This window comes from Coregonus lavaretus, assembly GCF_964263955.1.
Source record: "Coregonus lavaretus genome assembly, chromosome: 12".
NCBI classification, from domain to species: Eukaryota; Metazoa; Chordata; class Actinopteri; order Salmoniformes; family Salmonidae; genus Coregonus; species Coregonus lavaretus.
The window spans coordinates 10,023,165-10,046,361 of NC_139999.1; the positions used below are offsets into that span (position 1 = coordinate 10,023,165).

Consider the following 23,197-nt stretch of genomic DNA (forward strand, 5'->3'; position numbering starts at 1 on the left):
TCACCGATGGCTGTAAAAATATATTGGGGTGGTTTCGCGGACAGAGCCTAATCCTAGACTAAATTGCACTTTTAAACTGGACTAAATGAAATGGCATTTTTCAGTCATGGTTTAAAATTGTCTCAGGTTTGCCCTAGTATAGATTTAAAAAGTCTGATTTCCAGAAAGACGATTAGAGTTAATCTAAGGTAAGATTTAAATTAAACCTGGCCAGAGGCAGGAGAACTATGGCCTTATGGTGAGGATAGCTGTGTTGCAAGCACAGCTTCAGATGCAATCGTTAGGCATGGGCAATTTAAGTGTAGAAAAGGATGAAACAGCGTCTGTGCCACCAGTAAGTACAGATAGTAGTAAAAATCCCCCCGCATAGTCCCTGCAGCCGGACAATTTTTTCAAGGCTTCTGGAAATAAATGCTGTCGGCATGCTCAACTGGTGTTGCTCATTCAGCCGACAGAAACGTTCAACCAGTTCTCCCCATTAAGCAAAGAGTCTGAGTCAGAGACCGACCTTTCTCAGGTCTCTCATCCACTCGTTATGGGGTCTGAGCTGCCGAAGCCTCCCACCATTAGCTCTGACAAATTGAAAACCCTAGTCATTGGCGACTCCATTACCCGCAATATTAGACTTAAAAAGAATAATCCAGCGATCATACACTGTTTACCATGGGGCAGGGCTACCAACGTAAAGGCTAATCTGAAGATGGTGCTGGCTAAGGCTAATACTGGCGAATGTAGCGAGTATAGGGATATTGTTTTCCACGTCGGCACCAACGATGTTAGGATGAAACAGTCAGAGGTCACCAAGCGCAACATAGCTTCAGTGTGTAAATCAGCTAGAAAGATGTGTTGGCATCGAGTAATTTTCTCTGGCCCCCTCCCAGTTAGGGGGAGTGATGAGCTCTACAGCAGTCTCACAACTCAATTGCTGGTTGAAAACTGTTTTCTGCCCCTCCCAAAAGATAGAATTTGTAGATAATTGGCCCTCTTTCTGGGACTCACCCACAAACAGGACCAAGCCTGGCCTGCTGAGGAGTGACGGACTCCATCCTAGCTGGAGGGGTGCTCTCATCTTATCTATGAACATAGACAGGCCTCTAACTCCCCTAGCTCCACAATCTCACTGGAATAAAGACCTACTTAATGTTAGATCCCTCACTTCCAAGGCAGTCATAGTCAATGAACTAATCACTGATCATAATCTTGATGTGATTGGCCTGACTGAAACATGGCTCAAGCCTGATTAATTTACTGTGTTAAATGAGGCCTCTCCTCCTGGTTACACTAGTGACCATATCCTCCGCGCATCCCGCAAAGGCGGAGGTGTTGCTAATATTTATGACAGCAAATAAAATAAAATAAAACATAGATTGCGTTTTCGTCTTTTGAGCTTCTAGTCATGAAATCTACGCAGCCTACTCAATCACTTTTTATAGCTACTGTTTACAGGCCTCCTGGGCCGTATACAGAGTTCCTCACTGAGTTTCCTAAATTCCTATCGGACCTTGTAGTTATGGCAGATAATATTCTACTTTTTGGTGACTTTAATATTCACATGGAAAAGTCCACAGACCCACTCCAAAAGGCTTTCGGAGCCATCATCGACTCAGTGGGTTTTGTCCAACATGTCTCCGGACCTACTCATTGTCACAGTCATACCCTGGATCTAGTTTTGTCCCGTGGAATAAATATTGTGGATCTAAATGTTTTTTCCTCATAATCCTGGACTATCGGACCACCATTTTATTACGTTTAAAATCACAACAAACAATCTGCTCAGACCCCAACCAAGGATCATCAAAAGCCGTGCTATAAATTCTCGGACAACCCAAAGATTCCTAGATGCACTTCCAGACTCCCTCCACCTTCCCAAGGACGTCGGAGTACAAAAATCGGTTAACCACCTAACTGAGGATCTTAATTTAACCTTGCGTAATACCCTGGATGCAGTCGCAACCCTAAAAACAAAAAAACATTTGTCACAAGAAATGTGCTCCCTGGTATACAGACAAGCAGTAAGGAAAGCAAAGGCTAACTTTTTCAAACAGAAATTTGCATCCTGTAGCACTAACTCCAAAACGTTTTGGGACACTGTAAAGTCCATGGAGAATAAGAGCACTTCCTCCCAGCTGCCCACTGCACTGAGGCTAGGAAACACTATCACCACCGATGAATCTACAATAATTGAGAATTTCAACAAGCATTTTGCTACGGCTGGCCATGCTTTCCACCTGGCTACCACTACCCCGGCCACCAACTCTGCACCCTCCGCTGCAACTTGCCCATGCCCCCCCCCCGCTTCTCCTTCACACAAATTCAGACAGCTGATGTTCTGAAAGAGCTGCAAAATCTGGACCCCTACAAATCAGCTGGGCTAGACAATCTGGACTGTAAACTCTCCTTCCAGACTCACATTAAGAATCTCCAATCCAAAGTTAAATCTAGAATCGGCTTCCTATTTCGCAACAAAGCCTCCTTCACTCATGCTGCCAAACATGCCCTCGTAAAACTGACTATCCTACCGATCCTTGACTTCGGCGATGTCATTTACAAAATAGCCTCCAACACTCTACTCAGCAAATTGGATGTAGCCTATCACAGTGCCATCCGTTTTGTCTCCAAAGCCCCATACACTACCCACCACTGTGACCTGTATGCTCTTGTTGGCTGGTCCTCACTACATGTTCGTCGTCAAACCCACTGGCTCCAGGCCATCTATAAATCACTGCTAGGCAAATCCCCGCCTTATCTTAGCTCATTGGTCACCATAGCAGCACCCACCCGTAGTCTGCGCTCCAGCAGGTATATCTCACTGGTCATTCCCAAAGCCAACACCTCCTTTGGCCGTCATTCCTTCCAGTTCTCTGCTGCCAATGACTGGAACGAATTGCAAAAATCTCTGAAGCTGGAGACTCTTATCTCCCTCACTAACTTTAAGCATCAGTTGTCAGAGCACCTTACCGATCACTGCACCTGTACACAGCCCATCTGAAATTAGCCCACCCAACTACCTCATCCCTATATTGTTATTTATTTTGCTCTTTTGCACCCCAGTATCTCTATTTGCACATAATCTCTTGCACATCTAGCATTCCAGTGTTAATACTAATTGTAATTATTTTGCACTATAGCCTATTTATTGCCTTACCTCCATAACTTGCTACATTTGCACACACTGTACATATATTTTCTGTTGTATTTTTTGACTTTATGTTTTTTTACCCCATATGTAACTCTGTGTTGTTGTTTTTATCGCATTACTATGCTTTATCTTGGCCAGGTCGCAGTTGTAAATGAGAACTTGTTCTCAACTGGCTTACCTGGTTAAATAAAGGTGAAATAAATAAATAAATAAAATACCCGAGCCCTGAAGCAAGCTTCCAGAAAATTGGAACGGAAATGGTGCTCCACCAGACTGGAAGTCTTCCGACTAGCTTGGAAAGACAGTACCGAAGAGCCCTCACTGCTGCTCGATCATCCTATTTTTGCAACCTAATTGAGGAGAATAAGAACAATCCCCCCCCCAAAATGTGATAATGTCACAAAAGCAGCTTTCACTTCAGCAGTGATAAATTCATGAACTTCTTCGATGAAAAGATCATGATCATTAGAAAGCAAATTACGGACTCCACTTTGAATCTGCGTATTTCTCCAAAGCTCAGTTGTCCTGAGTCTGCACAGAACTGCCAGGACCTAGGATCAATGGAGACACTCAAGTTTTTTAACCCTGTATCTCTTGACACATTCATGAAAATTGTCATGGCCTCTAAACCATCAAGCTGCATACTGGACCCTATTCCAACTAAACTACTGAAAGAACTACTTCCTGTGCTTGGCCCTCCTATATAGAACATAATAAATGGCTCCCTATCCACTGGATGTGTACCAAACTCACTAAAAGTGGCAGTAATAAAGCCTCTCTTGAAAAAGCCAATCCTTGACCCGGAAAAATGTAAAAAACTATTGGCCTATATCGAATCTCCCATTCCTCTCAAACATTTTAGAAAAAGCTGTTGCGCAGCAACTCACTGCCTTCCTGAAGACAAATAATGTATACGAAATGCTTCAGTCTGGTTTTAGACCCCATCATAGCACTGAGACTGCACTCATGAAGGTGTTAAATGGCCTTTAAATGGCGTCAGACCAAGGCTCTGCATCTGTCCTCGTGCTCCCAGACCTTAGTGCTGCTTTTGACACCATTGATCACCACATTCTTTTGGAGAGATTAGAAACCCTAATTGGTCTACACGGACAAGTTCTTGCCTGGTTTAGATCTTATCTGTCGGAAAGATATCAGTTCGTCTCTGTGGACGTTTGTCCTCTGACAAATCAATTGTACGTTTCGGTGTTCCTCAAGGTTCGGTTTAGGACCACTATTGTTTTCAGGACCACTATTGTTTTCATTCTATCTCTTGGTGATGTCATTCGGAAACACAATGTCAACTTTCACTGCTATGCGGACGACACACAGCTGTACATTTTGATGAAACATGGTGAAGCCCCAAAATTGCCTACCCTGGAAGCCTTTGTTTCAGACATAAGGAAGTTGATGGCGGCAAATGTTTTACTTTTAAACTCTGACAAAACAGAAATGCTAGTTCTAGGTCCCAAGAAACAAAGATATCTGCTGTTGGATCTGACAATTAATCTTGATGGTTGTACAGTCATCTCAAATAAAACTGTGAAGGACCTCGGCGTTACTCTGGACCCTGATCTCTCTTTTGACGAACATATCAAGAATATTTCAAGGACAGCTTTTTTCCATCTTCGTGACATTGCAAAAATCCGAAACTTCTTGTCCAAAAATGATGCAGAAAAGCTCATCCATTCACTAAATAAAATTCAGTTAGTGCTAAACACGGCTGCTAGAATCCTGACTAGAACCAAAACATTTCATCAAATTACTCCAGTGCTTGCCTCTCTAAATTGGCTTCCTGTTAAGGCTAGGGCTGATTTCAAGGTTTTACTGCTAACCTACAAAGCATTACATGGGCTTGTTCCTACCTATCTCTCCAATTTGGTCCTGCCGTACATAGCTACACGTACGCTAAAGGTCACAAGACGCAGGCCTCCTTATTGTCCCTAGAATTTCTAAGCAAACAGCTGGAGGCAGGGCAAGGTCCTTGCTGTCTCTGCCTGGCCGGCTTCCCTCTCTCCACTGGGATTCTCTGCCTTTGACCCTATTACGGGGGCTGAGTCACTGGCTTACTAATGCTCTTCCATGCTGTCCCTAGGAGGGGTCCATCACTTGAGTGGGTTGAGTCACAGACGTGATATTCCTGTTTTGCGCCCCCTCGGGCTCGTGCGGTGGAGGAGATCTTCGTGGGCTACACTCAGCCTTCTCTCAGGGTAGTAAGTTGGTGATCTGTTGATATCTCTCTAGTGGTGTGGGGGCTGTGCTTTGGCAAAGTGGGTGGGGTTATATCCTGCCTGGTTGGCCCTGTCCGGGGGTATCGTCGTACGGGGCCACAGTGTCCCCCGACCCACCCCTGTCTCAGTCTCCAGTATCTATGTTGCAGTAGTCTATGTGCCGGGGGACTAGGGTCAGTCTGTTATATCTGGTGTAATTCTGCTCTCTTATCTGGTGTCCTGTGTGTATGCTCCCTCTAATTCTCTCTTTCTCCCTCTCTCCCTCCCCTCCCGGAGGATCTGAGCCCTAGGATCATGCCTCAGGACTACCTGGCCTGATGACTCCTGGCTGTCCCCAGTCCACCTGGTCGTGCTGCTGCTCCAGTTTCAACTGTTCTGCCTGCGGCTATGGAAACCTGACCTGTTCACCGGACGTGCTAACTTGTCCCGGACCTGCTGTTTTCGACTCTCTCTCTCTACCGCACCTGCTGTCTCGACCTTTGAATGCTTGGCTATGAAAAGCCAACTGACATGTACTCCTGAGGTACTGACCTGTTGTACCCTCTACAACCACTGTCATTATTATTTGACCCTGCTGGTCATCTATGCACATTTGAACATCTTGAAGAACAATCTGGCCTTAAATGGCCATGTACTCTTATAATCTCCACCCGGCACAGCCAGAAGAGGATTAGCCACCCCTCAGAGCCTGGTTCCTCTCTAGGTTTCCTCCTAGGTTTCTGCCTTTCTATGGAGTTTTTCCTAGCCACCGTGCGTCTACATCTGCATTGCTTGCTGTTTGGGGTTTTAGGCTGGGTTTCTGTATAGCACTTTGTGACATCTGCTGATGTAAAAAGGGCTTTATAAATACATTTGATTGAAATTTGATTGATGTTGGCCCCCAGGTTGACCTTGGCAATGGTGTAAAATTGATTTTTTGATGATCAAAGAGCACAACCAAGGCCAGACAGTAGGGTGGTTATAGTCAGGAGCAACCCACTGAATTATTTAATGAAATACATTTCCGTGACCGTTTCCGTATGTACAAAGACAATGCAGCTGATATTTGTTTGCTTGAGCCAAGGCTTTCATCTGGCTCTCTTTGGGGAAGGCCCATCCCTCCTTCCCTACAGGTACTGATCACCTTGAGGTTTTTTGGCATCTGGAACCTTCCATTTTGAAACAGGAGATATGTGTGGTGTAAGTGAACTGACTATGCAGAATAGTCCACAAAGTCTGCAATGAAATATGTGAACTGAAAGACAATCACATCAAGTTCCCTGATGCTGCTGGCCAAGCCAACTACAAGGTTCTATGAATGTGAGAATGCCATATTCCCATCAAGTGTCCTTCTACAGCAGATGCTGAGGAGTACAGGAATCTTAAAAACTGGTTCTTAATAAATGTACAGTGTGTGCACTCCCAGTGTGCAGTTCTCCAACATCGAGGGATGTTGGAAAGGTGCAACTCATGACTCAAGGATTTTCCAAAATTCCTCTTTGTGTGCTCAGCTTGAAGGAGGACAACATAGTGGAATCATACTTGGTGACAGTTGACAGTGGGTACGTACGCACATACAGTGGGGAGAACAAGTATTTGATACACTGCCGATTTTGCAGGTTTTCCTACTTACAAACCATGTAGAGGTCTGTAATTTTTATCATAGGTACACTTCAACTGTGAGAGACGGAATCTAAAACAAAAATCCAGAAAATCACATTGTATGATTTTGAAGTAATTCATTTGCATTTTATTGCATGACATAAGTATTTGATACATCAGAAAAGCAGAACTTAATATTTGGTACAGAAACCTTTGTTTGCAATTACAGAGATCATACGTTTCCTGTAGGTCTTGACCAGGTTTGCACACACTGCAGCAGGGATTTTGGCCCACTCCTCCATACAGCCCTTCTCCAGATCCTTCAGGTTTCGGGGCTGTCGCTGGGCAATACGGACTTTCAGCTCCCTCCAAAGATGTTCTATTGGGCTCAGGTCTGGAGACTGGCTAGGCCACTCCAGGACCTTGAGATGCTTCTTACGGAGCCACTCCTTAGTTGCCCTGGCTGTGTGTTTTCGGGTCGTTGTCATGCTGGAAGACCCAGCCACAACCCATCTTCAATGCTCTTACTGAGGGAAGGAGGTTGTTGGCCAAGATCTCACGATACATGGCCCCATCCATCCTCCCCTCAATACGGTGCAGTCATCCTGTCCCCTTTCCAGAAAAGCATCCCCAAAGAATGATGTTTCCACCTCCATGCTTCACGGTTGGGATGGTGTTCTTGGGGTTGTACTCATCCTTCTTCTTCCTCCAAACACGGCGAGTGGAGTTTAGACCAAAAAGCTCAATTTTTGTCTCATCAGACCACATGACCTTCTCCCATTCCTCCTCTGGATCATCCAGATGGTCATTGGCAAACTTCAGACGGGCCTGGACATGCGCTGGCTTGAGCAGGGGGACCTTGCGTGTGCTGCAGGATTTTAATCCATGACGGCGTAGTGTGTTACTAATGGTTTTCTTTGAGACTGTGGTCCCAGCTCTCTTCAGGTCATTGACCAGGTCCTGCCGTGTAGTTCTGGGCTGATCCCTCACCTTCCTCATGATCATTGATGCCCCACGAGGTGAGATCTTGCATGGAGCCCCAGACCGAGGTTGATTGACCGTCATCTTGAACTTCTTTCATTTTCGAATAATTGCACCAACAGTTGTTGCCTTCTCACCAAGCTGCTTGCCTATTGTCCTGTAGCCCATCCCAGCCTTGTGCAGGTCTACGATTTTATCCCTGATGTCCTTACACAGCTCTCTGGTCTTGGCCATTGTGGAGAGGTTGGAGTCTGTTTGATTGAGTGTGTGGACAGGTGTCTTTTATTCAGGTAACGAGTTCAAACAGGTGCAGTTAATACAGGTAATGAGTGGAGAACAGGAGGGCTTCTTAAAGAAAAACTAACATGTCTGTGAGAGCCGGAATTCTTACTGGTTGGTAGGTGATCAAATACTTATGTCATGCTGAGGGATGTAGCTCAGTTGGTAGAGCATGGTGTTTGCAACGCCAGGGTTGTGGGTTCGATTCCCACGGGGGGTATGAAAAAAAAAATGCATTCAGTGTATACATTGTGTAAGTCGCTCTGGATAAGAGCGTCTGCTAAAGGACTAATGTAAATGTGTCAGTGTTTCCTCTGGTCCCAAAAACAAAATATGTATAAGTACTGACAAGCTTGGTTCTGGTGACTTTTTTTTAAGTAAAACAACTCAAATAAACCATGAAAAAACTCAAATAAACCATCTAAAATATAATTTCCACCACTAGAAATGAGCTCAATAACGTATTGGTAAAATTATTATAGTATACAGGATGCAATTTAAGGTTGAGTGCTGCAGCTATCTAAAGAAACACAACAGAGACCTTCTTTCTGAAATAAAAAAGTTTATCTTGGCAAAATTAACAGAGAAACATTTGACTGAACATGAATTAGAGCCCACTAATTCATGTTCATCACAAAAGGAGGGCGTTGGAAGTCTCTTTCCAGGTTCTGACATACAGTACCAGTCAAAAGCTTGGACACACATTTTAGTCATTTAGCAGACGCTCTTATCCAGAGGGACTTACAGGAGCAATTAGGGTTAAGTGCCTTGCTCAAGGGCACATCGACAGATTTTTCACCTAGTCGGCTCGGGGATTAGAACCAGCAACCTTTCAGTTACTGGCACAACACTCTTAACCACTAAGCTACCTGCTTCTACTCATTCAAGGGTTTTTCTTTATTTTTACTATTTTCTACATTGTAGAATAATAGTGAAGATATCAAAACTATGAAATAACACATATGGAATCGTGTAGTAACCCCCCCAAAAAATACAATCAAATCTGTGGGATACAAAAAAGCAAGTTAACCAAGTCACTGAAATCAAAATATATAGCTGCACCATGGACCAGAGCTAACTATACTGAAAATATATATATATAAACGCAACATGTAAAGTGTTGGTCCCATGTTTCATGAGCTGAAATAAAAGATCCCAGAGGAGGATTATTTATGTCTGAAATAAAACTAATTCTGACTGGCTGAGCCTGGCTCCCAAGTGGGTGGGCCTATGCCCTTCCATGTCTGTGCCACTGCCCAGTCATGTGAAGTCCATAAATTACAGCCTATGAATTTATTTCAATTGACAGATTTCATTCTATGAACTGTAACTCAGTAAAATCTTTGAAATTGTTGCATGTTGCGTTTATATTTTTGTTCAGTATAGTAACTACAAAAAGATGGATGAACAGCATTAATTGAATGACCTAATCTGTTTTATCATTAGCTAAAGAAAAGCCAATGAAAATAATAACTCGAATAGCAACAGATGACGTAGGCAAAAGTCCACACATAGAGATCCTATTAAATGAACGATTTTTAATTCCTAATTCTAGTCCACACACCGTGACGAAAGGTGACGTACGATTGCACCGACGTCCAACGTTGTCCCTCCCGCCGCCATGCGTATTACGCTTGTTGTTGTTGAACTGATTGTTATGACTGGATAAGGCCTCGGACTAAATTAGGAGAGAACCCCCCGTCGCTGCCACGGGAGACCTGCCAATGGAGGGCATGGACATAGACCTGGACTCGGAGCTCGTGCAGAAATTCAACTGCATGGGCACCACTGACAAGGACGTCCTCATCTCAGAGTTCCAAAGACTGCTGGGCTTCCAGGTCAACCCGGCAGGATGCGCTTTCTTCCTTGACATGAGCAACTGGTGAGTTCGGGGATGTGGGGCCTAGCTTGCATAGTAGCTAGCTAGGTACCTTTTGAGTAGTCACGGAGGCTGTCTCTTTTTCTCTTTCATGTATCGCTATATAGCTTCTTGTGTCGATAATTTGCATTGACTGTCATTGCTGCTAGGACATAGCTAGGCTAACGTTAGCTATGTGAAACTGTAGCTAACGCCAGATACATTGTAATAGATTACCATTGGCTAACTAAGTCTAGCTACCTTTGCTAAAAACAAAGGACGTATTGCAACAGAAATATTCACCATAGCTAACCTGACCAGATTTGTTAATTGTGTAACGTTAGCTAGCTAGTTGTGGTGTAGATATCATATGTTCAAGCTCGCACCAATGGGCTCTAGGCGTACATTTTATATCACCTAACAAGTGTTTGTGATATGATGACGTAATTTAATCGGTAGTGAGATAAACTAGCCTAAAACGACTATCACTGAACAAAATAAAACGATCCTGATAAATGACCTCGACTCATATTCTTGCCAGGGGAAATCATTATCAGCAATATTTTTTTTTTTTTCTTATTTTAAATGTTGTTGTGAAGTAGTTTCAGGAACTGGATCAGGTTTGAATACTTGCAAATTAAACATGACATTGACTCACCCACTCTTCTCAATGCCTTTTGCCATTAAAATAGGAATCTACAGGCAGCCATCGGTGCCTATTATGATGTTGAGAGTCCCAGCATCAACACACAATCCATGTCCTTTGTGGAGGATGTTACGATTGGTGAGGGAGAGTCTGTTCCCCCCGACACACCATTCACAAAGATCTGGAGGATACAGAACACAGGTGGGGTTACCTTTCAGTCATCCGGATCATATCACCCTACCTATGATTCATCAATGTAAAGTCACACAATAAGAAAAACCTTCACTGCAATGTAAGACCCGGAAACCACTCGCCTGTAAACGTGTGTAATCTCTTTGTCTGTCTGTTTCACAGGTGCAGATTCCTGGCCACCCGGGGTATGTCTGAAGTACATTGGAGGGGACCAGTTTGGCCACGTCAACATGGTGATGGTGCGCTGTCTAGAACCCCAGGAGATCTCAGATGTCAGTGTGCAGATGCGCAGCCCCGCTGCTCCCGGCATGTACCAGGGCCAATGGAGGATGTGCACACCCACAGGGCTGTTTTATGGAGGTAGGTCCAGAACGGCGCAGATACACTGTTTTGTTGACAATTTGTTTTATAAGGGTGTAACCAATTCTAGAAATAATCCACACACGTTAACCTTTGCATGTTTGTGGCAGGTTAGCGTTTATCGTCATGGATCTTGCTCTGGAGGCAGCTCGGCCGAGTGGTCAGTAGTTGGCACAGCCACAAAGTCATAAAATCTGATTTTAAACCTAACCTTAACCCTAACCACACTGCTAACCCTAATGCCTAACCTTTAATTAAGACTATAAAGCAAATGTTTGTTTTCATGGATTTTTACAATAAAGCCAATTTTGACTTTGCTGCTGGCCCATCTAGCAGAAATTACTCAGTTCTGCCTCCAGGGCAAGACTCATGACAATAAACGTCAACCTGCATGTTTGTTTGCTAACTAGAGGTCTTCACGGTTTCAACAGACCAGAAATTCCGAGATCCGACATGGGACCGTAGCGGGTGCGGGTCCTAAATTCTGACTTTTGTCATAGATCTGGGTCGGGTCTGATATAATTGCCACGGGTCTCGGATATGTGCAATTAAAATGTATTTACCGACTGGACCCGATTGGACCTGTCTTCTGTTAATTTAGTGTTTGTGTGATGAGAACTGCAAGCTTGTTATCTGTTTTAGCCAATTGCAACTCAATAAAACGTACAGCTTATGTCCAGCTGAAACTGGTGCGCCTGCTACTGAGGAGAGGGAAAGAGAGATGGCCAGTAAAAGGGGTCTTGGCCTAAGCTACTGTTGATTGTGAAGATGAAGTCCTTTTTCATTGAAGTAAAACTAAAGTTAGAGGAGAAAGAGTTCAGGGAAAAGAAGCCGACGAGGGGAATGTCCTCAGGGACGACGAGGGGAATGTCCTCGGGGACAAGTTTTAATATTGTAGTGGACAAAGAAGAACGCTGGCGTGACCAAATGGACTGTGTGCAACTCGCTATTCAGGTTTGATGCAATTTTTGACCTTTAATTTATTTATTTTTGTATTTATTATCAATTGTTTAGGCATTATTATTATTATTATTATTATTATTATTCTAGGCATATTTAATCATCTAAACCAGTTCTTTAAATAGCCTATGCAAAAAGTGTTTTGTCTCATTTTGTTGATACATTTTTGTTGGCTAAATTAAGTTCTAACTGTCTTTTAATTTTGTCCTCCCTATTTAGTTTAAGGTTAAAAGTAGGCCTGTTGTAAAATAAATAGCATTAGCCTATTGCTGTCATTTGTTGGGTTGGCCTACGGTAGGCCAATCGCCTTTGTTGGTCATTAATTTAATGCTGCAATATAATAACCTGTTCGTATTTCCCCTATAAACCATGACTTGACTTGACTTTTCATATTACCCTAATAAATTTAAGCAACTTTTGTGAAGGTTTGGTGGGGTATGGCTATTATTAGGGTTAGCTACTGCAGGCTTGTCTCCTTTAATATTTATTGGACGCGTAGGCCGATATGCATGCAATGCCCTGATGCATTTATCGCTCAAATCTCCAACAGCTGAACCGTGATGTAGACAATTATTGTTTTAGGAAAGTAAAAATGGAAAAAGCAATAAATAGAATATAATGTTTTGAATATGCTGCACATCGAAACACAACAAATATTTTTTTTGTAATTTGTTATAGGCAGTTTTTAAGGACATGTCACTGGATCATTTAGCCAATATGGCTTGTTTATTGACGGCGCTGGCAGAGCCCAGTTGGAGGTTTCTTTCTCTCTTTCTACTCTCAGATCCGAACCAGCACGGGTCTGTTTGGGTCTGTTTTCCACGGTCCTTTTCGGAACGTGCCTGACTGTCCTCTGGTCCATTTGGAACGTGTCTCAATTTTGCAAAAAAAATATTTATGCGTATTGGGTCTGGTGGGAAAGCCACGGATCCATTTCGGAACCATGAAGACCTCTATTGCTAACGTTTTAGTGTGAAGTACTTTTTCAAGACATTGAGTGGTCAATCAATGTCTTGAAATTAGTCAACTTGACCAAAATGTAAACTCGTGAGTACTTTTTATAAATGATTACTGAGCATTTGGGGTATTTAACTCCTAGCACTACCACCAGTGATGTCTCCTGGACAGAACACGTCACCCTTAACGCCTGGTGTGTGTCACTCTCTCTGCCCACACAGACGTGATCTGGGTGATCCTCAGCGTGGAGGTGGGGGGCCTTTTGGGCGTGACACAGCAACTGTCCTCCTTCGAGACGGAGTTCAACACCCAGCCGCACCGCAACGTGGAGGGAGACTTCAACCCTTTCGCCTCGCCACAGAAGAGCAAACATGACGCCAGAGGCAACAACAACTTCAAAGAGCCTGGAGGAGCCTGGGAGGGCAGGCAGGATGCCATCCAGCAAGATGAAAACGGACTGTCTCACAATGCTGTAAATAGAGCATCGAATGGGCTCCAAAACAATCTATCAGTAGTGACTTACAGTCAGGTATGTATGAATGAATGAACCATGGTTGGCTTTCCTCGAAACAAGCTGATGTCCACTCCTCACTGTTTTCTGCTTAAACATCGGGATACTTGTGGGAGCACAAGTCCAATTTCTGTGCCACGTTTGGATTTGTGTAAAAAGTACTCTTTTCATGCCTGGCTTTGAAACCTCCAATTGAAAATATTTTTTTTTGCTGTCACAAGAGAGTAGTGTTAGGGAGGTTTTCCAGGTGTTACCACTGCAGTACAGTTACTATCAGTAGTGTGGAAAAAACACAATAGAGCTCTGCTTTGAGTTGTGGCACAGATAAATTGTTCTTCATCAGTATTGTTAATCAGTAATCTATGAAAAGCATTGTTGTGATTTAGACACTGGTTAAATGTTACAAATTTTTCCATTGTTTACTGCACCCTCACCTGGCTCAAAGGTAAGCCTTCCTGTCACGTTGGCGACCAGACGCAACAGACAGACCTTCTAAAAATTCCACCATCCTGTTATGCAAAACAATAGTAGTATAGGAAAAAATAACATATCAACCACCGTCCTCCATTGTACCACATTATGCGATTGAACAGATGTAGAAAACACATGAGAGCTCTTCCAGAGGTACATTTGTTATTCTATGTGTCTGTGCGGTTCCTCTAAGGCATGCATTCCCAAACTTTTTCACACCCTTCCAGCATTGGGGACTATCCCTGTGAGGTCCGGAGTGCCGCACTTAAAATGTGTTATATTTCCTCTCCATCGCTTTTGGAATTTTCAACGCTCCCTGACTGTTAGCAAGCTGGACAGAGTAAAGAGACTGTAAATGTAGCTCCATTATCATTTCTACACAGTTTCATACCCAATTGGTAGTTAGTCTTGTCCCATCGCTGCAACTCCCCTACGGACTCAGGAGAGGCAAAGGTCGAGAGCCATGCATCCTCTGAAACACGACCCTGCCAAGCCGCACTGCTTGCTTTACCTGGAAGCCAGCCACACCAATGTGTCAGAGGAAACACCGTCACGCTGGTGACCGAAGTCAGCTTGTAGGCACCCGGCCTGCCACAAGGAGTCACTAGAGCACGATGGGACAAGGAGATCCTGGTCGGCCAAACCCTCCCCTAACCTGGACGACGCTGGGCCAATTGTGCGTCGCCTCATTGGTCTCCCAGTCACGGCCGGCTGTGACACAGCCTGGGATCGAACCCGGGTCTGTAGTGACGCCTCAAGCACTGCGATGCAGTGACTTAGACCTCTGCGCCACTTGGGAGGCTTAGTTTTAGTTATTTCAATGTTGATTGAGATCGTTTCCCCCCCCCCCAAAAAAAAAATTAGCTATTTTTTTGCGCAAACCACCTTGCGGTTCACGGGCCGTATGTTTGACACCCCTGCTCTAAAGGTAAACTCTACGGGTTTCCCAGACGCATATTAAGCCTAGTCCTGGACTAAAAAGCATTCTCAATTGAGCTTCTCCATTGAAAGTGCCTTGTTGTCCTAATCTGTGTCTCTGAAACTGGTCCTACGTGTCAGTTGGTGGTTTTCACTGAGCAATAACATCCACCATTACAGCAGCTGTACACCTCCTGCTCTGCCCAGTTTATTCCCCTTTTATTGATTTACCTGTTTATGTGATAATAACCCTTCGTCAGTTCACAACCATATACTGGTGCAATAGCCCTCAGAGCTGCTTGGATGTGATGTGTGTGCGTGCCTGCTTTAAATCACCTCATACTTCTGTCATGGCGATCCATTTTATTCCAGCCTGTAAACTTACTGCCACTCCTGGCTGGGTAAACTAGTCTGTTCAGAAACGCGTGCCTCTGTTGCTCATTCACAGCTTTTATTGAGCCAATAATGGACTGAGGTACTTCCTTACGTACGGGGTGAGATTATCTTTCAAAAAAATACAGCTGTGCTGTATGTAGGGGCCTGCCCTGTTCAGGATGTTGCTGCAACCTTACTGGCCTGCTACACCGGATGCGTAACTTTTGCTGAGTGTGATACGCTCCTATTCATTTCAATTAAACCTAGGTGTGAGCACGCCATCTCCACGAGAGGCATGTGCTGTTCAGCATAGAATTGCGCTCTGGCTCTAATTTCAAGATTGACACGTAGCTCACGCCCGAGAACAATAGGATATTTCAAATAAAATTGTATTTGTCAAATGCGCCGAATACAACTGGTGTAGACTTTACCGTGAAATGCTTGCTTACGAGCCCATCCCAACGATGCAGAGTTATGTTTGGCCATAATGACCATCGTTATGTTTGGAGGAAAAAGGGGGACTTGCAAGCCGAAGAACACCATCCCAACCGTGAAGCACGGGGGTGGCAGCATCATGCTGTGGGGGTGCTTTGCTGCAGGAGGGACTGGGGTACTTCACAAAATAGATGGCAACATGAGGAAGGAAAATTATGTGAATATATTGAAGCAACATCTCAAGACATCAGTCAGGAAGTTAAAGCTTGGTCGCAAATGAGTCTTCCAAATGGACAATGACCCCAAGCATACTTCCAAAGTTGTGGCAAAATGGCTTAAGGACAACAAAGTCAAGGTATTGGAGTGGCCATCAAAAAGCCCTGACCTCAATCCTATAGAAAATGTGTGGGCAGAACTGAAAAAGCGTGTGCGAGCAAGGAGGCCTACAAACCTGACTCAGTTACACCAGCTCTGTCAGGAGGAATGGGCCAAAATCCACCCAACTTATTGTGGGAAGCTTGTGGAAGGCTACCCGAAACGTTTGACCCAAGTTAAACAATTTAAAGGCAATGCTACCAAATACTAATTGAGTGTATGTAAACGTCTGAACCACTGGGAATGTGATGAAAGAAATAAAAGCTGAAATAAATCATTCTCTCTACTATTATTATACATTCTTAAAATAAAGTGGTGATTCTAACTGACCTAAGACAGGGAATTTTTACTAGGATTAAATGTCAGGAATTGTGAAAAACTGAGTTTAAATGTATTTGGCTAAGGTGTATGTAAACTTCCAACTTCAACTGTATGTACATGAAGGTAAATTGACTAGGCATCAGGATAGATAATAAGGTATTTGAGGTAGATATGTACATGAAGGCCGGGTAAAGTGACTAGGCATCAGGATAGATAAAGAACAGAGCAGCATCATCAAATCATGTGTTTGTGTTGTCGGTTTGCTTATGTAGTGTATGTGAATGTGTGTGGGAGTGTCAATGTAGTGTGTGTGAGTGAGTGTGTATATGGTGTGCAGTGCATTCGGAAAGTATTCAGACCCCTTCACCTTTTCCACATTTTGTTACGTTACAGACTTATTCTAAAATGTATTATTGTTTTTTCCCCCTAATCAATCTATACACAATACCCCATAATGACAAAGCAAAAACAGGTTTTTAGAAATGTTTGCAAATGTATATAAAAAAAACTATCACATTTACATAAGTATTCAGACCCTTTACTCAGTACTTTGTTGAAGAACCGTTGACAGCGATTACAGCCTCGAGTCTTCTTGGGTACGACGCTACAAGCTTGGCACACCTGTATTTGGGGAGTTTCTCCCATTCTTCTCTGCAGATCCTCTCAATCTCTGTCCGGTTGGATGGGGAGCGTTGCTGCACAGCTATTTTCAGGACTCTTCAGAGATGTTAGATTGGGTTCAAGTCCAGGCTCTGGCTAGGCCACTCAAGGACATTCAGAGACTTGTCTCGAAGCCACTCCTATGTTGTCTTTGCTGTGTGCTTAGGGTCATTGTCCTGTTGGAAGGTGAACCTTCGTCCCAGTCTGAGGTCCTGAGCGCTCTTGAGACGGTTTTCATCAAGGATCTCTCTGTACTTTGCTCCGTTCATCTTTCCCTCGATCCTGACTAGTCTCCCAGTCCCTGCCGCTGAAAAACATCCCCACAGCATTAGGCTGCCACCACCATGCTTCACCATAGGAATGGTGCCAGGTTTCCTCCAGACGTGACACTTGGCATTCAGGCCAAAGAGTTCAATCTTGGTTTCATCAGACCAGAGAGTCCTTTAGGTGCCTTTTGGCAAACTCCAAGTGGGCTGTCTTTTGCCTTTTACTGAGAAGTGGCTTCCGTCTGGCCACTCTACCATAAAGGCCTGATTGGTGGAGTGCTGCAGAGATGGTTGTCTTTCTGGAAAATTCTCCCATCTCCACAGAAGAACTCTTGAGCTCTGTTCAGAGTGACTATCTGGTTCTTGGTCACCTCCCTGACCAAGGCCTTTCTACCCCGATTGCTCAGTTTGGCCGGGCGGCCAGCTCTAGGAAGAGTCTTGGTGGTTCCAAACTTCTTTCAATTAAGAATGATGGAGGCCACTGTTCTTGGGGACCTTCAATGCAGAAATGTTGTGGTACCCTTCCCCAGATCTGTGCCTCGACACAATCCTGTCTCGGAGCTCTACCGACAATTCCTTCGACCTCTTGGCTTGATTTTTGCTCTGACATGCACTGTCAACTGTGGGACCTTATATAGACAGGTGTGTCCCTTTCCAAATCATGTTTAGTCAATTGAATTTACCACAGGTGGACTCCAATTAAGTTGTAGAAACATCTCAAGGATGATCAATGGGCTTCCCGCGTGGCGCAGCGGTCTAAGACACTGCATCACAGTGCTAGAGGCGTCACTACAGACACAGGTTCGATCCCAGGCTGTGTCGCAGCCGGCCGCGACTGGGAGACCCATGAGGCGGCGCACTATTGGCCCAGCGTCGTTAGGGTAGGGTTTGGCCGGCTGGGATGTCCTTGTCCCATCACGCTCTAGCGACTCCTTGTTGCGTGCCGGGTGCATGCACGCTGACTTCGGTCGCCAGCTGTACAGTGTTTCCTTTGACACATTGGTGTGGCTGGCTTCCGGGTTAAGCGGGCAGTGCGGCTTGTCGGGGTCGTGTTTCAGAGGACGTATGGCTCTCGACCTTCGCCTCTCCCGAGTCTGTACGGGAGTTGCAGCGATGGGACAAGACTGTAACCACCAATTGGGGAGAAAAAGGGGTAAAAATATTGTAGATTGGGATTTCCTCTGACACCGCCTGATATAGAGGTCCTGGATGGCAGGTAGCTCGGCCACCAGTGAAGTACTGGGCTGTCCGCACCACCCTCTAGCGCTTTGCGGTCAAGAGTGGTGCATTTACCATATCAAGCGGTGATGCAGCCAGTCAAGATGCACTCGATGGTGCAGCTGTTGAACTTTTTGAGGATCCGAGGGCCCATACCAAATATTTTCAGCCTTCTGAGGGGGAAGAGGCGCTGTCGTGCCCTCTTCACAACTGTGCAGGTGTGTGTGGACCATGTTAGGTCCTTAATGATGTGGACGCCAAGGAACTTGAAGCTCTCGACCCACTCCACAACAGCCCCGTCGATGTGGATGGGGACCTGCTCTCCCCTCTTTTAACTATAGTCCACAGTCAGCTCCTTGGTCTTACTGACGTTGAGGGAAAGGATGTTGTCCTGGCACCACGCTGCTAAGTCTCTGACCTCCTCCCTGTAGGCTGACTTATCGCCGTCGGTGATCAGGCCTACCACCGTCAGCAAACTTGATGATGGTGTTGGAGTCGTGGATGAACGGTCGTGGGTGAACAGGGAGTACAAGAATGGACTAAGCACACACCCCTGAGGGGCCCCTGTGTTGAGGGTCAGCGTGGCAGAGGTGTTGTTGCCTACCCTCACCACCTGGGGCCGGCCCTTCAACACGTCCAGGATCCAGTTGCAGAGGAAGGGGTTCAGTCACAGGGTCCCTAGCTTGGTGATGAGCTTGGAGGGGACTATGGTGTTGAACGCTGAGCTGTAGTCTGAGTTATTTCCCCTCTTGTCCAGGTGGGAGAGGGCAGTGTGAAGTGCAATTGAGATTGGGTCATCTGTGGATCCGTTGGGGCGCTATGCGAATTGGAGAGTGTCTAGGGTGTCTGGGATGATGGTGTTGATGTGTCATGACCAGCCTTTCAAAGCACTTCGTAATTAGAGATTGGAGTGCTACAGGGCGATAGTCGTTTAGGCAGGTTACCTTGCAGTGGCTTACGCTATGCTCACTCCGGCAAAAAGTTTAACGTCCAGTCTAGCAGGTTAAAATATATACTGTTTTCCCAATGCCCTAGTGTAGCTCCTATGTTAGAGAACGTTCAGATAGAAATGCATTGTGTAGAATAAATATGATCGCCTGTCGCTTAGATTGGGGAATGTTCTTAGCGTTTCACCTCACTGAACCCCTACGCAAATCAAAATAATTTTGTACACATTTTATTTGTCACATGTTTCGCAAACAACAGGTGTAGACTAACAGTGAAATACTCCCCAAAAATGCAGAGAGAGAAATAGAAAAGTAACAGAAGGATAATAACACAAAGAATACATTTTGCTTTTGCCATGTGTTGACTGTATTCTGTGTCTCTCCTCAGGGTGTTCATGGGCCCTATCCGTTAGGCCAGAGTTAGAAAGATGGAGACCCAGACCAGGTGGTGCTGAACAGACCTGGGAATGCTGATGATGAGCTGCGGGCAGGGGCACCGGAGAGGGTGAGGGACACATTTCATACAGACTCTAGACAACCCTCTCCCTTGGGCCCTACCCCAATCCACCAAAACACAAACTACAGTGAGAACAAGGAGGCACCTATCCCAGTGAATACCCTACCTGTGTTGCTACATAAAGAGTGCTATAAATCCTAAATTCTACTACATACCTTTTTGTTTTTAGCTGTCAACACACCTCATTAGTGTAGGGTAGGCACTGCTGGATGAGCTTAGCAAAATGATGGATGTGTGTGAGCTTGAGCAAATGAAATGTGTGAGAAAATGCCATCTAAAACAATTTTGCCTGTTGAGCTATTATTGTAGGATTTGAATTCATGTCTGTGTGTTCTGAATTGTGCGTCTGTGCACGTGTATAGTTTCCTTTTGGATTTTACTAAGCACGAAGTGGTGGATACAACTTTGGTAAAGAAGTTGTTGTGACCTATGTACGTACACATCTAAATAGATTAAACTAGATATAATACTAATTCCCCAAAAACAATCCTCCACCTGATGTTTCAGAAACTAGGATACAGGCCTGTGAATGAGTTGCCCCGTAAATAAGCCTTTGCTGTACTGTACTTACGACACAGAGATGCATCATTCAGTGGTGAAGCTTGTTCTTTCGAGCCAGCAGATGGTGCTATTAACTAAACAACCAAACCACACTGACTGACATGACAGACATCATAGAAAAATATACTTTCCTTTCCCATCATAGGGAGGGGTATTTAAATCATAGGGAGGGGTATTTAAATTCGGCAATATCTGCACCGTTTGTTTTGTTTCTGCAGTTTGCACGATGCCACTTCAGATGTTTACAAGTGGTGATTTGATTTAGTTTCTGTATGGTGTCTGGATCTAGATATTATTGTCTGTTGTAATAGTATATGTTGTCCTTGTTTTAGTTTTCTTCCAAACTTGACAACATTGAGTCCCGTTTTTGATTGTCAAATTAAGTAAATTGGGTACATACACTCAAAAGGACATAGGTTCAACCCTAGAATTCATTCATTCATCTGCATAAAAGTGGAGAATGCTCTATAAGAGATGTAGTTATATTAGTCATTGTTTACAATTTATATAGTATCAACCAAGTTAACAACATCATGTTATGCAATTTGTTTCTCATTCGGAATGTTGTCGTGTTTTTGTTTTTTTACCGTCACGTTCTTCAAGCAAGATTTCTCTGCTTCCAATGTTCCACCATTTCCACAAGGTTATGAGTAAATAAAAAAAGAAGGAAATTGATGACAATTGTTATGGATAGACTAAAGATCTTGTAGATGCCCATACAAGAGTATATATGATGGGTATCTTATGGTTCCTTCTGATGGAAAGGCCCTGTTTTCTTGTAGCCGTTGTGCTTTCACACCAGCCTTTTCATATTTCTGTATTTGTCAAGGTGATTATGTTAGTCCTCTCAAACAGTGTTCAGTGTTCACTGTTCTGCCTCTTACTCGTAGAGCCCCTTGCTGTCTGTTTGTGTGTGAGATGGGGAGAGAGAGAGTTTAATTCTTAGCTTTATTCCGTCTTTATTTTTTTATTTTTTGGGATTTGTGTCAGTGCAGTTTTAAGCAAGGAGGCATGGTGAGTGGAGCGTTTGCATATTCTTATGATAGAACATTCACGAGAACGGAAATTGTCAAATTAAAGCCTTTTTTCCTATATGTATAAATGAACATTTGTATGATTAAATTAACACTGAAACCAAAAATGTGGCACCATGTTTTTTTTGTTGTTGTTGTTGATTGACTCATGTAACACACTGTGTTTGAAACATTGGTTAGCAGGTGACAGTGGTAATGACTTTTCCTAGGAATCAACCGCGTTTGGCAGGGAGACGACAGCACAGTTTTATGTCCTCTTTTGCCAGGATGAGGCTGTGGTTCCCAAATGACAGAACAATGAGTTATTGAGAGAAACGTTCCTGTGGCAATACAAAAAAACTGCAAGTCTATTGGTGAGAAGTAAGCAGTAGTGGTGACAGAGGGGCTGCTTCCCACATTTATGGTGTGGCTGTTGGTTTATGGGACATGCTATAAGGTATGATGTTTCCTCACGGTGGGCTCTGCTATCCAGGGTTACAGGGTTCAGTATAGGCCATCTCACTTCTTCATCTTACTGACTAAGTGGTGTCATCGTCATGATGACTAAAGTTCAGACATGCTCAAAAGCAATAAAAAAATCTAAAGGAAAAAGTATAATCCCACAGCACCCCCCACCCCCCCCCCCCCCCCCCCCCCCCACCTATTAAAAAAAAAAAAATGAACACCCCTTGCCTTTCATGAACTAACACTTGCACTTTACTTCTTTCCTACTAGCACTGACTTTGCTGATAGCTACACCTCAATCACATTGTATGTCATAAGAGCGGAAAATAAACTACATACGGTGCATACACATTAAGGAAAAAAAACATTTTACAGTAGGCAAATGGTAGACACAATTGACATTCATTAAACAACCCATCGCTTTTGTTGCAGACTAACAATATGACCATTTCATCATAAGCATTATTCATAATTCAAGACATTTATAGTTCCTGAAAAGGAGAAACAATGTATTTATTCTTAAACAACCCCACTTAATGTTGGAGACAATAGAATACGGTTTATTTTTTTAGGGACTAAAGACTAGTCTGAAAGGACCAGACTTGAGTGAGTGATGTCTGAATGTCGGAGGTGTGCCCCTGGCTATCCGTAAAAATAAAATAAAATTGTGCCGTCTGTTTTACTTAATATAAGTATATATAAATGATGACATTTACTTTTGATACTTAAGTATATTTAAAACCAAATACTTTTAGACTTTTACTCAAGTAGTATTTTACTGGGTGACTTTAACTTTTACTTGAGTCATTTTCTATTAAGGTTTACTCAAGTATGACAATTGTGTACTTTTTCCACCACTGCAGTACGTCTCTCATTGCTTGAGGCGTTTGTCTGTCACCAGTCCTGGCATCTGAACAAATAACCTCAGAAATTCCCATGTTTGGCTTTCAGGTAGTGTTTAGC

The 23,197-nt window shown here is 43.9% G+C and overlaps 1 protein-coding gene across 1 annotated transcript; it reads left to right on the forward strand.

Moving 5' to 3' along the window:
• Positions 1–9,785: 9,785 nt before the first annotated feature.
• Positions 9,786–21,897, forward strand: LOC311138071 (protein ILRUN-like). Its single transcript, XM_084172722.1, has 5 exons — positions 9,786–10,090; positions 10,759–10,913; positions 11,067–11,264; positions 13,403–13,710; positions 20,067–21,897. The coding sequence occupies exons 1-5, from the start codon at positions 9,933–9,935 to the stop codon at positions 20,100–20,102; spliced, it is 855 nt and encodes a 284-aa protein (XP_084028848.1). The 5' UTR covers positions 9,786–9,932; the 3' UTR covers positions 20,103–21,897.
• Positions 21,898–23,197: the final 1,300 nt, after the last annotated feature.